The sequence below is a fragment of the Heterodontus francisci genome, chromosome 6 (genome assembly GCF_036365525.1).
Source record: "Heterodontus francisci isolate sHetFra1 chromosome 6, sHetFra1.hap1, whole genome shotgun sequence".
Taxonomy (NCBI): Eukaryota; Metazoa; Chordata; class Chondrichthyes; order Heterodontiformes; family Heterodontidae; genus Heterodontus; species Heterodontus francisci.
In genome coordinates this window covers 25,994,512-26,011,696 of record NC_090376.1, presented here as the reverse complement: position 1 = coordinate 26,011,696, position 17,185 = coordinate 25,994,512, and the positions used below count along the sequence as shown (strand labels likewise).

Sequence of the window (17,185 nt, the reverse complement as noted above, 5' to 3'; positions counted from 1 at the left end):
CCCGCCTGTTCAGACTTTCTTCCACAACAGTTCCAGCATCTGCTGCAGCCAGAATTTGGTACAAATGCGTTGAGCATTCTTAGGATTATATTTCCAACAGTAATTTCTACCCCATGATGTTAAAAAGAAAAAAGGAAAATCAAAATAAGTTTATAGGAAGAAAGAATCCAAAAATCTAAAAGTCCAATAACCTGCTGATTAAAGAAGACAGTACCCAAAGTCTATTAGAGTTCTTTGAGGATGTAACAAGCAGGATAAAGGTCAGCTATCCAACCTGAACCCAACGACATGTGTCAGGTTCAGGTCGGGTCGCTCTTCCGGGTCCAGCTTTCGGGCTTGTGTCGGGCTGGGTCCGGGTCAGGGACACACCGTAAGTATTGCATTTTGCTCTGCTGGTAAGTGTCAAAAGTTGAAAAGCCTACCTGAGCTGGGAGTCCGGGACGTCAAGGAGGGAAACTGAGTCTGCGCAGTGAGCGAGTGAGGGTCTCTATGACGTCATCACGCTCATGCTGCAGCTTCCTACAGATTCGGAATCACAAGGTAGGTAAAGTGAACGTTCTGGGGGTCGGGTCGGGCGCGGAAAAAAATGGAGGGACTCTGGTCGGGCCTGGGTCCGATCTGGTCCTGTCAGGTTCGGGTTGGGTTTTTTTTTTCTGACCTGAGCAGCCCTTTAAAGCAGGGTGGATAGAGGGGAACCAGTAGATGTAGTGTATTTAGATTTCCAAAAGGCTTTCTGTAACATAAAAGGTTACTGCACAAAATAAGAGCTCATGGTGTTGGGGTCTAGTATGTTAGCATGAATGGAGAATTGGTTAACTGGCAGAAAGAAGAGAGTTGGGATAAATGGATCATTTTCAGGTTCGCAAATTGTAACTGGTGGAGTGCCTCTATATTAATGACTTGGATGAAGGGACCGAGTGTATTGGAGCCAAATCTACTGACAATACCAAGATAGGTGAGAAAGCAAGTTGTGAGGAGGACATAGATTCTGCAAAGGGATAGAGATAGGTTAAGTGAGTGGGCAAAAATTTGACAGGTGGAATATAATGTGAGGTTGACCACTTGGGTAGGAAGAATAAAAAAGTAAAGTATTAAATGCAGAGAGACTGCAGAATGCTGTGGTGCAGAGGGATTTGGGTGTTTTCATGCATGAAACACAATGTTAGCATATAGGTACAAGTAATTAGGAAGGCAAAAGAAATGTTGGCCTTTATTGCAAGGGAGATGGCGTATAAAAGAAGGAAATTTTGTTATAACTACACAAGGCATTGGTGAGACAGCACCTAGAGTATTGAGTACACTTTTGGCCTCCTTATTTAAGGAGGGATATACCAGTATTGGAGGCAGTTCAGAAAAGTTTCATTAGGTTGATTCTTAAAATGAACGGGTTGTCTTATGAGGAAAGTTTGAGCAGGTTGGGCCTTATAGTCATTGACGTTTAGAAGAATGAGAGGTAGGTGATCTTATTGAAACATATAAGATTCTGAGGGGGCTTGACAGGGTAGATGTTGTGAGGATGTTTCCCCTCATGGGGGAATCTAGAACTGGAGGCACAGTTTCAGGATGAGGAGGAATTTCTTCTCTAAGGGTCGTAAATCTTTGGAATTCTCTACCCAAGAGAGCTGTGGAAGCTGAATCATTATCTCAGCCTTGAATATATTCAAATTTTTGAACTGAAGGTGGAGTCAAGGGTTATGAAGAACAGAAAGGAAGGTGGAGTTGAGGTCAAGCTCAGATCAGCCATGATCTTATTGAACGGCAGAGCAGGCTTGAGGGGCCGTATGGCCTATTCCTCTTATTTCTTTATGTTCTAACTGGTAGTCTGGGCTAGAGGCCTGCTACCCGACCCGAACCTGACGGGACCCGACGACATGTGTCGGGTTCGGGTCAGGTCGGGCCCATCTTCAGTGTACGGCTTTCGGGCTCGGGTCGGGCCGAGTTGGACCGGACACGCATGGTAAGAGCTCTGCTGGTAAGTATTGAAATTAAAAAACTTTCCTGAGCTGGGAGTCCAGGACGAAACTGAGTCGCGCATGCGCTGTAGCTTCGTGGAGCTTCCCAGTCAGAAGGTGAGTAAAGGGATGGTCAGGTCAGGCTCGGATTGGGTTGAGTCAGGGCGGGTTCGGGTCGGATCGGGCTCGAGGCAAAATCGGAGGGACTCGGGCCGGGTTGGGTTTGGGTTCTTTTTTCAGACCTGAGCAGACCTCTAGTCTGGGCTCCATGTTAAGACAAAATCCAAAAATTACTCTTTAATCTAAATGTGTTTCTTCCTGAAATGCAAAACGAGTTTCTTACACTTTCCAATCTGTTTGATGCATTGTTTTAAGGCGTAAGTTATGTATCCGTGAAATACAATATAGTGTTAGTTTCTCTACTTGAGAACTGTGGAAAAATAGAAACAAATTGAGCACCTGATCATTTTGTTTCTCCATTACAGTTAGTTTATTTTCCACATCAGAATGTTGCATGTCCACACCTCCCTACAATGCTCCATCTGTTGCTTTCCTTCCTCCTGCAGGCCCAGGCTGAGCATGTGAAATTGAAACACCTTTGGCATAATTTCTGAGGTGTTAACATGTATATCAGTTAGGTGTTTATTGTATTCAGGTGTTGGGCCATATTTGGGGATTCACCTGTGTTCATGTATAAGGAACAGGCCAAAACTGTGGTTGTTGGATTGGAGGTGCACGATATGGAACATGTGTCTCTGTAAATAAAAACTGGTAAGTATAAAGGCTAGGCTCCAGTTCTATCCTTCAATGCCTGACTGTCTGAGTTCTAACAAGAGGTGCACCTGATATTGAACCTCAGGCCTCAGTATCATTGAACCAGCAACCTATGGACAACTAATGGGTGTCCCCAGCCAGCTTGATGGAAAAGAAGCCTCAAAGATCACGCTGCTACATCACTGGTAGCTGCTGTCTTGTAAGTCTTTAAGGGGGACCGGGCGAGGTGGCATTTGAGAGCATTTCTCCTTCCCGCTCTCCGTTCAGCTATCCATAAATCCAAACCAGTTATAACTGGTACACTTGAACCAGTTGACTGTGGAAATTTGGACATCGGGGCCAGTTGTACAGATTCCAGTTGACCATTTGTATTGTTCCTGTTGAAAATTATATTGACTCCAGTTGAGACTAGTGAACCTGGTTCCAATTGAAAATTATATTGCTTGCAGTTAGACTGGTTTCTGGCTCAGCTCATTCCATTTGAGACCAGAGTATTGTGCGCTGTGGTTATGCAGTGAAGCTAAAAACACTCTTGACTGCGCTGTTTGTGCAAATTTTATTGTAATACAGAAAAACACAGTTACTACATAGCAAATACCAAATTAAACACAGTGCAGAAATCAAGAAATTAGTGAACGCAGCAGTTAAAGTGCAAAAGGTTAAATTACAGCTATAATCAAAATACAAAACTTAACCATTGGCTGAATGTAATTAATGTTTTCAGTGCAACAAGTCAACAGAATAAATGCTTAAACAAAATACTTAACAGGCGATAGTAGACAAGCTGCTTTCGATCCTTGCTCCTTGAAGCTGCCTGGACACAGGTGATGTTGTCTTTGGCCCTTCTCTGATGATGTCTTCTACTCTGGCTTCTTCTTTGTGAGTCTTCTGTGGTTTATTTCTGTGCCTCTGCCTCTGCATGTTTTGTGGTTCTTAGGACCTTGCTGTTGTATTTTGTCTTTTCAGAGCTGCCTATGTTCCAAATTGCAAATTCTGTGCGGCTTGCTCTTCCTGACCCTATAACAATTGATACTTTTTTTCTTACCTGATTGGCTTCTCCTGTCTCACTGCAGACCATCTTGTAATAGAACTTTCATAAAACAATACCTTTAAAAACTAATACAATAATCCTTTCAATTAAAACCCTTTTTCATAAATGGCTTTAAACATATTTTACAGTCTCTCCAATCAAAACATGAATTTAAATATGTTTACACCTTTTTAATCAGAACATAATTTAAACATATTTTACACCTCACAGAGCTAGGTGCAGCAGTGCAGAATACAGTCCAATTCAATGGATATCACGTAAGCAGCTCCGAAAAATGATACAAAAGCAGGGTCCTAAGAATTAAAGAACACACTGGCAGAGATACAGGGTCATTTGTTTTAAGCTGCAGGCAGTCTTACTGGTTTGATTCAGTCAATTCAGTTGAATTCCAGTTCAAAGATTCTGCCTGCCAACTGGTTACAGTTGAAGCAGCTGTATGTCAACTGGTACCACTTGATTCCAATTGGCTCCACTTTGCCTACCAACTGGTTCCAAATGAAACAATTGACATCCAACTGGTACCAGATGAGCTCAAATGATTCCAGTTAAAGTCGATTGGGCAACTGGGAATACAAAATGGTTATCAGTTAAGATTGCCAGTTATCCCAGCTGTATTCCAGGTAACACCAGTTGAGATCACGCAGCTGAGACCAGAAAAGATCAGTTCAGACCAATTGACATTTCCAACTGGTTTGGAAATACTGGTAAGTATTTTTAACAAATTTATCTTTTTTGTAGAAGTTATAGCAGTCCTTTTTAAGGACCACAGTAGGCTACATATAAACATGGTTTTGACTGAATGCAGTCAGGTGCCTTATTTGCATATGCAAAAGACCAAACGCACGTTTCAAGTGCAGACCATGGATGGCTATTTTTTCTGCTATACCAATATGAGGTTGGTGCACTTGTGACTGGTAATGCGTGTTCATCTGGCCTGTCATATTGGAGACTCCTAAGAAACTGTTGTGCCGCCATCAAATGTCTAGGCCGATTTTTCCGTGTTTATCTGAAATATTGATTACACCAGGTGCTACTGTAGGTATTTCAATGTTATTAACATGTAATATTAGGTGGTGCTAAAACATTAGTTGCTACGGGTTTGAGTTTGATTGCAGTTCCAAGCTCTGGCAAAATTTAAGCTGTCTGAATATGTGTTGGTATTGTATTAATAATGGATTATGTAATTATTTTAATAACTTTAAATTATTAATTTATTATTGTGAACTGACCAACTTGCTACACTTTGTCTCTGCCCTATCAGCATCCCCCCCTTCCATTCTCCAAACCTGTGTTTACCCTGATCTCCCCATCCAAAGTCAGCCTTTCTTTTGCTCTGCCATTTGTGTTCAGTCTGCACTGGCTACCCCAGTCAAAATCAGACCCCACCCCTGCACACTGATCTGCTTTCCACACCATGATGTCTGCACTCACCCAAAGGTGCTCTGGGCTAATGTTGACTACTTCTAAGACTCTCCTGGCAATGCGTGTTCCTAAGGTGGTTGTTGGTCAGACTGGTCCCTCCCTGAGAATTGCCCTTACCCCTTCCCCTAATATCCCCTCGCTCCCTGCTTTACTCTGACATGTTTCTCTCCCACCCCCAAGGGACTTTCAGTGCACCTTGCACAAAATGTATTTCTGGCTGCGAAACTCCAGACCCTCCCCCACAACTGAGAGGGATTCCTTGCATTTGCTTCCCCCTCACTCCATCCTCTTTCACTCTGCTTTCTCCTCCCTCTCTATCCTTGCCTTTTGTTCCTCTTCATGCTCCCTTACTTTCCTCCCTTTATCCTGCTGCTCCTTCTTTCTTCACCCATTAGCCATCGTCCCATCTCTAACCCTTCATAATTTGAATAATAAACTTGGTCTTGACTCCCTGGGGGTGGTTTTCATTTTCAGAGACGGTAGGGGCTCAACCACCCATTGCACAACCCACCCCATTTTCTTTCTCATTGCCATGGAAAATGGATATTGGTCCCCGACCTACCTCAGCGGTGCCCACCTCTCCCAATTGGGCTGCTGAGGCTCCAGAGCTGCCGATCCTCTGATTGGACCAGCAGCATCGGGAGCCCTTTGCCCTCCTTAATAGGATGGAGAGCATGGAGGCAGAAAATTAGGAGGCCACCTTCATGAAGATTGCACCAGAGGCCACGCTGCTGGCAGCTGCAGGCTCTGGACCCTCAATTGGTCCTGATATCGGGGTCCCAAAGCCTGCGGTAAAAATCCAGCCCAATGAGTAGGCAAAGCACTGAAGCTGGAGTTCATTGTAGGGAAGTGCAAGAACATCCACTTGATCTGAGTTTGACAAATCAGAATATTTTCTTAATTTTGAGAGATGAGACCTGTGAAGGAACAAAGGAATTCAGGTGTCCATGTATACAAACCACAAAATCACATTTTTATTTATTTATTTTTTATTTAGAGATACAGCACTGAAACAGGCCCTTTGGCCCACCGAGTCTGTGTCGACCAACAACCACCCATTTATACTAATCCTACATTAATCCCATATTCCCTACCACATCCCCACCATTCTCCTACCACCTACCTACGCTAGGGGCAATTTACAATGGCCAATTTACCTATCAACCTGCAAGTCTTTGGCAGTGGGAGGAAACCGGAGCACCCGGCAGAAACCCACGCAGTCACAGGGAGAACTTGCAAACTCCGCACAGGCAGGACCCAGAACTGAACCCGGGTCACTGGAGCTGTGAGGCTGCGGTGCTAATCACTGCGCCACTGTGCCGCCCTGTAAAGCTTCAAAGGAATTTTCCAGCCAAATGACTGACGGTGTAAGTAATATTGACATTTTAAAGGTCTGATATTTCAACCTATGTTTATCTTATTTCTTATAGGCGGTGAACCGTAAACTGGAAGAATCTATTCAGGAGAATAAAGATTTGAAGATCAAAGTCCAGGATTACATCACCGAGATATCCAAGGTGGAGAATATGTTTAGTAGCAAGGTCAGTATCACAGAGAAACCAGGTCAATAACAAAATATCGCTGTCCCAGTTGCTCAGCAAATACGATCCTAGATTTTTATCCTTGTCTGCTTTGAGTGCATAGATATCTTATGGACTGTTAATAATAGTGCTGCGGTTAATGCCTGATTTTAACCCGGCCCACCCGATGTGAACAGTCAGGTGGTTAAAATTGTGGTAGCGTGTTTACCGCCTTGTTCCTGATGTACTCCTGCCTGCCACCATTTTCATCACACATATTTTAGAATTGAGCCAGGTACTTGCAACAGGGAAGGTAATACGATTGGCACCCTACACCATTTTAATTAACAATAGCAGAAGACCCCACCCAGTACCTGACCTGCCAGTAAAACCTGGTGGGACGAGTCTCGCAGCCACTGAAATAGTATTTAAAGGGTCACTAAGCTGCAGGTTTGCTGTCTTATTAGGAGATCAAGATCACTTCTTTTGCAATTTGTTTGCCTTATCACACTCAAAGCTTTCTGTGATGATCATGGGTACTATTATTGCTGGTTTTATTTGGATGGAAGAACACTCGGAGCAGGAGGAAAAAGAGCAGCAGCAGCAGTTACTTCAACAATCAGGAGTAACTGGGCATCAGGAGACAGCAGGTGAGGGCTGCTGCTTGTAAAAGACTACACCCGGCACATGGGCTACAGGCCGAGTCATCATTTTGGAACTACTTGGAGCAGTGCATCAGGAGGCAGTACTTCTCCAGGCAGAGTGTTGTGGACCTTTGCAGCCTTCTGTAACAGGACCTGCTGTATGTTGGATTAGGGAAAGCATTGCCGGTGGCTGTCAGAGTCATCACAGCTCTTAACTTTTTGGCACTTGCTCCTTCCATTGGGAACATCAGCCACAAATCCCAATCTGCAGTATATAGTTGCATTAAACAGGCCACCAATTCCCTATTCGCCGGTCTGAGCAGTACGTCATCCATCCCTATTGACATCAATGATCAGCATGTGAGAGCTTGGGATTTTCAATAGTGCCTGGTTTCCTGAGCATCATTGATTGCAGCATGTTGCCATTAGGTACTAGAACACCAGTTAGCAGCATTTGTTAATAGAAGAGGCTACCACTCCATCAATATCTCCATCAATGTCCCATCATGGACACATATTGCAAAGTTTGTAAAAGGCAGCCAGGGAACTATCACAACATATCTATCCTGCAATAGTCTGTCATCTCCAGCAATATTCAACCCTTCCAGGTATGTGCTGGGGGATACACCCTACATAACATTCCTCTGCAACCCCAATACGCCTGGGTAACAGAAGACCATGAACGTCAGGGCACCAACCACTAGGATCATTATTAAATGATGCTGAACCAGAGGTTCAACAATCTTACTAAGACTGCAGGCTGCCTACAATATGCCCCACAAAGAGTCTTTCGTATTATAGTTCGGTACCACATCTCCGATCTTGGTCCTCTCTCACATTATGCACTACCTTATCCTGCAGAAAGAGATTTTCATAAGTGGCTTTTTGACAAAGTGAAAATGTGTAGGGTTTGTGCATATGTACATGTGATAATTATCCGAAGAGAAAAATTTGCAGGGCTACGAGGAAACGGCATGGAAGTGGGACTAGCCGAGTTGCTTTTGTAGAGACCTGGTGCCGAATGGGCCGAATGGCCGCCTTCTGTGCTGTAACCATTCTATGATTCTAATTATGATTCTATGCTTTCAGTTATTGTTTTTGGTTCCCACTGCAAGCTCTGTTCTCTAGCTACCAACACCATTCCTCTCTTTCGCAACCATCAGTGATTAAGCCAGTCTGTTTGCAACCTTGGTGTCACACTTGACCCTGAGATGAGCTTCCAACATCATAGTCGTGCCATCATCAAAACCGCCTATTTCCACCTCTGTAACGTCGCCCAACTTCACCCCTGTCTCAGTTCATCTGCAGCTGAAACCCTCATTCATGCGTTCCTTACCTCTAGACCTGACTCTTGCAATGCACTCCTGGCTGGTCTCCCATGTTCTTCTCTCTGTAAAGTTGAGGTCATCCAAAACTCTACTGTGTTCTAACTCGCACCAAGTCCTGCTCCCCGATCACCCCTGTGCTCACTGACCTACATTGCCTTCCAGTCAAGCAACGCCTTGATTTTAAAATTCTCATCTTTGTTTTCAAATCTCTCCAGGGCCTCACCCCTCACTATCTCTGTAATCACTTCCAGCCCTACAATCCTCCAAGATATCTGTGCTCCTCTAATTCTGGCCTCTTGTGCATTCTTAATTTCAATCGCTCCACCGTTATTGGCCATGCCTTCAGTTGCCTAGGACCCAAGGTCTGGAATACCTTCCCTGCACCTCTCCACTTTGCTTTTCTCCTTTCAAGACACTTCTTAAAACCTACCTCTTTGACCAAGCTTTTGGTCATCTGACCTAATATTTCCTTTTGTGGCTCGGTTTCATACTTTGTTTTATAATGTTCCTGTAAAGTGCATTGGGATGCTTTATTACATTAGAGGCGCTATATAAATATAAGTTGTTGCTGTTATATCCTGGGCTTTATTAACAGGGGCATGGAGTACAAGAGCAAGGAAGTTATGTTGAATTTGTACAAGACACCAGTTCGGTATCAGCTGGAGTATTGCGTCCAGTTCTGGGTGCCGCACTTTAGGAAAGACGTGAGGGCATTGGCAAGACTACAGAGAAAATTCACGTGAATAGTTCCAGGAATGAGGAATTTCAGTTATGAAGATAGATTGGAGAAGTTAGGACTGTTTTCCTTGGAGAAGAGAAGGCTGAGAGGTCATTTGATAGAGGTATTCAAAATCATGAGGGTTCTGGACAGAGTAGATAGGGAGAAACTGTTCCCACTCGTGGAAGGATCAAGAATGAGAGGGCACAGATTTAAAGTATTTGGTAAGAGAAGCAAAAGTGACAAGAGGAAAAAGTTTTTCATGCAGCGAGTGATTAAGGTCTGGAATGCGCTGCCTAAGAACGTGGTGGAGGCAGGTTCAATTGAAGCATTCAAAAGGGAATTAGACAGTTATATAAAAAGGAAGAATTGCAGGTTTACGGGGAGAAGGCGGGGGAATGGAACTGAGGGAATTGCTCTTTGTGAGCCACTGTGGACACGATGGGCCGAATGGCCCCCTTCTGCACAGTAATGATTTTGTGATTCTTCTGTGATTCTGTTGTTTGAGAGGTGGAGCAAAAGCAAGATGGAATGAAGCTGGGGAGATGACAATGCTAAGCCAAGTGTGTGTAATGTGCAGTGAGGCAGGAATGCTAGGAGGTGGTGTTTATGCAAGTGCCAGGATGCGAGAAGATAATTTTTTTTCATTTGTTCATGGGATGTGAGCCATGCTGGCAATACCGGCATTTGTTTTCCATCCCTAATTACCCTTAAGACGTTGTCAGAATACAAGAATTAGGAGCAGGAGTAGACCATATGGCCCATCAGGCCTGCTCCGCCATTCAATATGATGATGGCTGATCTTGGGCTTCAACTGCACTTTCCCGCCCGCTCGCCATATCCCTTGATTCCCTGAGACATCAAAAATCTATCTATCCCAGCCTTAAATTTATTCAAAGTTGGAGCATCCACAATCCTCTGGGGTAGAGAATTCCAAAGATTTACAACCTTTTCAGTGAAGTAACTTCTCCCCATCTCATTCCTAAATGATCGGTCTCTTATCCTGACTCTGTCATTATTACAGTGCAATTATTGCATTGCCTTTGTTACAAGCTCCAATAATTTCTTGTTTAATGCTCTGTCCCATGGTATAACTACTGTTTGGGGGCCTATAAACTACTCCCCACCAGTGTTTTCTGATTCGTGCTATTCCTAATTTTCACCCATACTGATTCTACTTCATGATCTTCTGAGGTCAGATCCTTTCTCACTAATGACCTTATGTCATCCTTTACTATCAGGGCTATTCTTCCTCCTTTGCCAAAATATTGTGTACCCTGGAATATTTATTTCCCAACCTTGATCACCTTGTACCAATGTCTCTGTAATGGCAATTAGATCTAAATCATTTACCTCTATTTGTGCCACTAGTTCATCTATCTTACTGCAGATGCTTTTACATTCAGATAAGGAACCTTTAATTTCATATTTTTACTTCTGTTCCCTTCAATGACCTTATTTGCTGACACATTTTTTGTTAAACTCTCTGTCCCTTCCTGTCCCATTCTGCTTGACTTGACCCATAATGCGATACTGTTCTGATACCTCAATCTTTCTCTTTGGATTTCTAAATCGTCCCTCACCCGAACCCTCTCTTTTCCCCCCCCTCCCCCCCTTCCGTTCCCCCCTGTTAGTTCACAACCTCTAGCCTTATCTGCTGGAGCATTCTTGAGTTTGTACCCTTATTGCCATCTTGCTCTCTCACCTTCTGCTCTTCCTTTTAAATTATCACATCTTCCCTCACTTGATCCCTTGCCCCCACTATTTAGTTTAAAGCCCTCTCTACTGCCCTAGTTATACGACTTGCCAGAACACTGGACCCGGCACAGTTCAGGTGAAAACTGTCCTAACAGTACAGCTCCCACTTTCCCCAGTACTGGTGCCAATGCCCCATGAATCCAAACCAATTTCTCCCAAACCAATCTTTAATCCATGCATTTAACTCTCTCTAATCTTATTTACCTTACACCAATTTGTTCGTGGCTCAGGTAATTTTTTTTTATTTGTTCATGGGATGTGGGTGTCGCTGGCTAGGCCAGCATTTATTGTCCATCCATAATTGCCCTTGAGAAGGTGGTGATAAGTTGCCTTCTTGAACTGCTGCAGTCTTTGGAGTGTAGGTACACCAACAGTGCTGTTAGGAAGGGAGTTCCAGGATTTTGACCCAGCGACAGTGAAGGAACGGCGATATAGTTCCAAGTCAGGATGGTGTGTGACTTGGAGGGCAACTTGCAGGTGCTGGTGTTCCCATGCATCTGCTGCCCTTTTCCTTCTAGTGGTATAGAGGTCGTGCGTTTGGAAGGTGCTGTCTAAGGAGCCTAGGTGAATTGCTGCGCAGCATCTTGTAGGGTACACACTGCTGCCACGATGCATCAGTGGTGAAGGGTGTGAATGTTGAAGGTGGTGGATGGGGTGCAAATCAAGCGGGCTGCTTTGTCCTGGCTGGTGTCTAGCTTCTTGAGCGTTGTTGGAGCTGCACTCATTAAGGCAAGTGGAAAGTATTCCATCATGCTCCTGACTTGTGCCTCGTAGATGGTGGACAGGCATTGGGGAGTCAGGAGGTGGGTTACTTACCACAGAATTCCCAGCCTCTGACCTGCTTTTAGAACCACAGAAATGAGAGAGAACCATAGAAAGGTTACAGCACAGAAAGAGGCTAATCAGCCCATCGTGTCTGCGCCGGCTGAAAAAATTAACTGCCCATTCTAATCCCACCTTCCAGCACCTGGACTGTAGCATTGCAGGTTACAGCAGTTCAGGTGTAGATCCAGGTGCCTTTTAGTACCTCTTGTTGCCAAAACATTTTATGTGGCTGGTCCAGTTCAGTTTCTGGTCAATGGCAACCCCCCAGGATGTTGATAGTGGGGGATTCAGCAATAGTAATGCCATTGAACGTCAAGGGGAGGTGGTTAGATTCTCTCTTGTTTGAGATGGTAATTTCCCAGCACTTGTATGGCGCGAATGTCACTTGCCATTTATCAGCCCAAGCCTGGATGTTGTCCAGGTCTTGCTGCATTTGGACATGGGCTGCTTCAGTATCTGGGGAGTCGCGTATAGTTCTGAACATTGTGCAAACATCCCCACTTCTGATCATATGATGGAGGGAAGGCCATTGACGAAGCAGCTGAAGATGGTTGGGCCCAGGACCCTACCCTGAGGAACTCCTGCAATGATGTTGTGGGATTAAAATGATTGACCTTCAGCAACCACAACCATCTTCCTTTGTGCTAGGTATGACTCCAACCAGCAGAGAGTTTTCCCCTGATTCCCATTGGCTTCAGTTTTGCTAGGGCTTCTTGATGCCATACTTGGTCAAATGCTGCCTTGATGCCAAGGGCAGTCACTCTCACCTAACCCAGAGATTATTGCCTTTGAGGTTCTGCTTTTGAATTTAGACCTGAGCTGCTCATACTCCCTATGCAGAACCTCTTTCCTAGTCCTATCTGTGTTGGTATCCACGTGGACCATGACAACTGGATCCACCCCTCCCACAGCAAGTTCTTCTCCAGCCCTGAGTAGATGTCCCGAACTCTGGCACTGGGCAGGCAACACAGCCTTCTGGACTCTTGCCCTTGACCACAGAAAACCGTGCCTATCCCCCTGACTATGCTATCCCCTACTACATTCCTATTTACTCCCCTTGCTTGAATGGCTTCCTGTACCCACGGGTGCCATGGTCAGTTTGCTCATTCACCCTGCAGCCCTCGCTCTCATCCATACAAGCGGAAAGAACCTTAAACCAATTGGACAATTGCAACGGCTGAGGCTCCTCCATTTCTGCCTTCTCAATCCCCTTACCTGCCTCACTTGCAGTCACACCCATCTATCCCTGAGCACTGACCAAATCAGCAGACCCTATCCTAAGAAATGTGACTGCCTCCTGGAACAAAGTGTCCAAGTAATTTTCCCCCTCCCTGATGCATTGCAATGTCTGTAGCTGAGCCTCCAGCTCATTGAATTTGAGCCGAAGCTCCTCGAGCCACAAACACTTAATACCGACATGTTTGGCATGGATCGCATTGGCAACCACCAGCTCCCACATACTGAGCCGCAACATATCACCTGTCCTGCCATCTTTATTATGTGTTGATTTATTTTTCTTAATTTATAATTAATAAACCCCACTACTGCTAAGCCCCACTATTAAAAGCTTTGCTACTGCTGGTAAACCTTACTACTTCTAATCAAACCTTACTAATCAATTACCCGAGTCTGAGAAGATTCTAATTCCAATAAATGTTATTAACATCAGTTAAAATTAGTGCGTGAGATGAAGAAAGCATAGGAAGAGGTGAGCGTGCTTGGAATGAGTGAAAGTTGTTGCAGCATGCCCTTGTGATTGCACATTGAAGGATGTGAATGAAGGAGGAATTGTTGAAGGTTAGTGGGGGAGAGGGTGAAAGGAGTGCTTTTAGGTGCTGTTAAAAGAACTGGAGAGGTGAAGAGCTGTACTCACCCTTGCTGTTCTTGAGATCATTGATCCCCTTTCTACATTGAATTCTGATCCTGGGGATGAAGTTGGTAGCACTGACACTGTTGGCTACTTCTGTCTAGCTGTGCTTCATATTTGCTTTAGGGGTGCTCCTGTGGCTCTGACTTCTGAGCAGTTGCTTCATATTGCCCTGACTCCCTGCACTAGGACTTCCAGGGAGGTATCTGAAATTTTTTAAAAATTTCATTCATGGGATGTGGACATCGCTGGCAAAGCCAGCATTTGTTGCACATCCCTAATTGCCCTTGACAACTGAATGGCTTGCTAGGCTATTTCAGAGGGCAGTTAAGAGTCAACCATGTTGTTATGGGTCTGGAGTCACATGTAGGCCAGACCAGGTAAGGACGGCAGATTTCCTTCCCTAAAGGACATTAGTGAGCCAGATGTGTTTTTATGACAATCAATGGCACCATTACTGAGACTAGCTTTCAATTCCAGATTTTTATTTGTTAGTTGAATTTGAATTCCACCAGCTGCTATGGTGGGATTTGAACCCATGTTCCAGGGGCATTAGCCCAGATCTCTGGATTACTAGTTCAGTGATATAACCACCATTTCCCCAATTTTTTTTTGAGGGGGGGCAATCTTTCTAATCATTGGTGCTGCCAAATATTTTGAAGTGTTCTTCCAACAAAAATAGAAGCTAGGAATGCTGCCTCCTCAAGGGCGGTTAGGGATGGGCAATAAATGCTGGACTAGCCGGCAACACCCACATCCCATGAACGAATCACAAAAAAAGCCTCAGGAGGCATGCTAGAAATTGCACACGTCATATGGCATTGGTCCAATATCCAAGGCCATTGGGAGGCACCCTGTCAGGCAAATGGAAATGAGGCCTGCAATTTAAAATTTCCCAGGCCTCATGCCAACGATATCATGGGGGTTTCCACCTACCCGATTTGTGCCCCAAGATAAAATCAGCATTTTAGCATCAGAGCCTCCAGGTTTGGGAGGGGAAAATTGGCCAAGGTTCCCAACTGTGATTGTTCTTTAAGGATCCCTGCAGAAGTGCATGTGTGTGAATATCTGATGTAGTTAGGATCAGATTACATGTGGTGCCCCCTGTGATAAAATAGCCTCCCAGTACTCACTGTCCAGGCTGACTTATGAACAATTACAGGTGGGGGCCCCTGGAGCTGTACCAAAGCCAGAAGTCAGTGCTCCAGGGAAATGGAAGGGAAGAAAATTACTCGTGAAGACAAATAAAATTACAATTTTCGGGGAGAAGGGCATTTCCCTAGGTCTACCTGGGAAATAAATCTTGCACACTCGGGGCCTGCATTTCTCCTTCAGAAATGTCTACATTGATTGTGGAGCAAAAACTAATTAACTTGCTAACTACCAACATCTTATTTAGTTTTCTTCTCTTACCCAAAGTTTACTGTTTGCTTGGCTAATGGAGTAGATCTATGAGCCACTCCTGCACATGTCTGTGATGATAAAGAATCTTCCCATTTGTTCATCCTAGTGATGCCAGATCTGGGCTCCAATTACAGTTTTGATTTGCAGGATAGAATGGTGCTTGACTTCCTCGTTAATAACCTAAACAATGCCTCAATAAGCATAAAAGAACTTTGTCTGTTATATTGCAACAGTGACTACACTTCAAAAGTACTCCATTGGCTGTAAAGCACTTTAGGGCATCCTGAGGTTATGGCACTATATAAATGCAAGTCTGTCTTTATTTTTACGAGAATTGATTAATCTAGTAAAAGAAATTTCTAGAGAAGTACCAAACACAGTAAAGATGTCCATCAGTATTTTTCCCGCAGATTTCATTATTCCTGAATGCAATTGGAGGAATTTTGTACAGAAAAAATTTCAGAAGTGAGAAACATCTATTATCCTGACAAGGCTTTCCATAGATTTATTGAATTGTGCAAAATTGACAGGATTCTTGGGCCAGGCTGTATTGTGGATGATATGGTATATGCCGATGCATACTTTGAGAGTCTGGCATCCTTACATATTTGGATAACATTATACAGGGCCGCGGTCATAGGCTGAGCAGACAAAACATAAATCAGGACTTGTTAGAAACTGGACGTGGGGACTTCATGATCCCAATGAGCGTTGTGGCAGGCGGATACAGGAAGGAGGTCCAAGCTTTCTGGTGCTTTCTTGGCTCCAGGTACAGCCATGCATTAATAGATTACATTAACATGTTATATATGTTCTGTCCTATGGCAGATGGAGTGGCTAAATATTGTCATGAAAAATTGTTTTTGGGACTACTGTATTTCAAAGCTGCCTTTCAAAAAAAAACTTTGATTTTTTTCATGTATTAACTATATTTTATATGTTTGTTAGGAAAATGAGAATTTTAATCTGCTGGAACAGTGTCGTAGGGCTAGTGCACAGACAGAGACCTGGGAATTGAAAGCCCGCCAGATAGAAGGAGAGTTCAATTCAGTTCAGCTGGAGCTTGTTACTGCTAAAGCTGACAACCGCAGGATGTGTGAAAAACTTAACTCACTTGAAAAAGAAATTGAGGAGGTAGGAGCTAAGGAATTTATAGTCCGTCATTTACTGTGACGAGGAATGCTATCACGTGCTGCAAACTTTCTGGTATCAGAACATGCTTTATTATATAGAGGTACAAATCTCAAGATGGTGAAATGATAAAATTATTTTGTCAAGTTTTCTGTGAGTCTGTAATTAACTTCAGCTACAGTTGACTGTTCGTTAACAAAAAACAGTTTTAAATTTGTTTCAAAAACAACTTCTTCTGCAGTTTAATTTTGCCAATTTTTAACATGCAAAAATGGATTTTCTCTGTAGCAAGAGGCTGCTAGGAATGCATATAAAGCCCAGGTTTGCTCACTTAATAAGTTGATAATGAAGCTGGAAGATGAACTTCGGCAGGTCCAGACTGAAAAGAGCACAGCCCTTACTGATCTCACATCCACTCAAGAGCTCTGTTTGAAGCTGGATTCTAACAAAGAGATGATGATGAGGCAGGTGGCCAACAAAAACAAGGAGATGGAGCAAGTATGTAGAATGGAAAAATAAGAATTATTTTATACTTTATTAGAGATACTTTAAATTTGTCAGTGCGGCTCTCGTGCAGTAGCCACATATGGGCCCAACATGCAGAGTTGCAAAACCTGCAGCAGATTATATGCTTTCACTTGTCTTATTACCAAACTAGTCTGTTGGAATGCAGTTAGATAAATTTATCTTTATGGAAATAAAGGCTCTGCTACTTACAGGGAGGGTGGGGATGGTGTGGGTGAGGCTGAAAACAGCCAAAGAACCCAACAAGTCTGGATTTCAGAGGTCCT

The 17,185-nt window shown here is 43.8% G+C and overlaps 1 protein-coding gene across 10 annotated transcripts in view; it reads left to right on the top strand.

Moving 5' to 3' along the window:
• Positions 1-17,185, top strand: part of LOC137371194 (testis-specific gene 10 protein-like) — a 145,455-nt gene that overhangs the window by 102,723 nt on the left and 25,547 nt on the right. For all 10 annotated transcript variants that reach the window (XM_068033344.1, XM_068033346.1, XM_068033345.1 and 7 more), the window contains 3 exons: positions 6,630-6,740; positions 16,212-16,397; positions 16,683-16,892. In XM_068033344.1, coding sequence (XP_067889445.1) covers positions 6,630-6,740; positions 16,212-16,397; positions 16,683-16,892 — 507 coding nt within the window. The remainder of the gene's footprint in view (positions 1-6,629; positions 6,741-16,211; positions 16,398-16,682; positions 16,893-17,185) is intronic.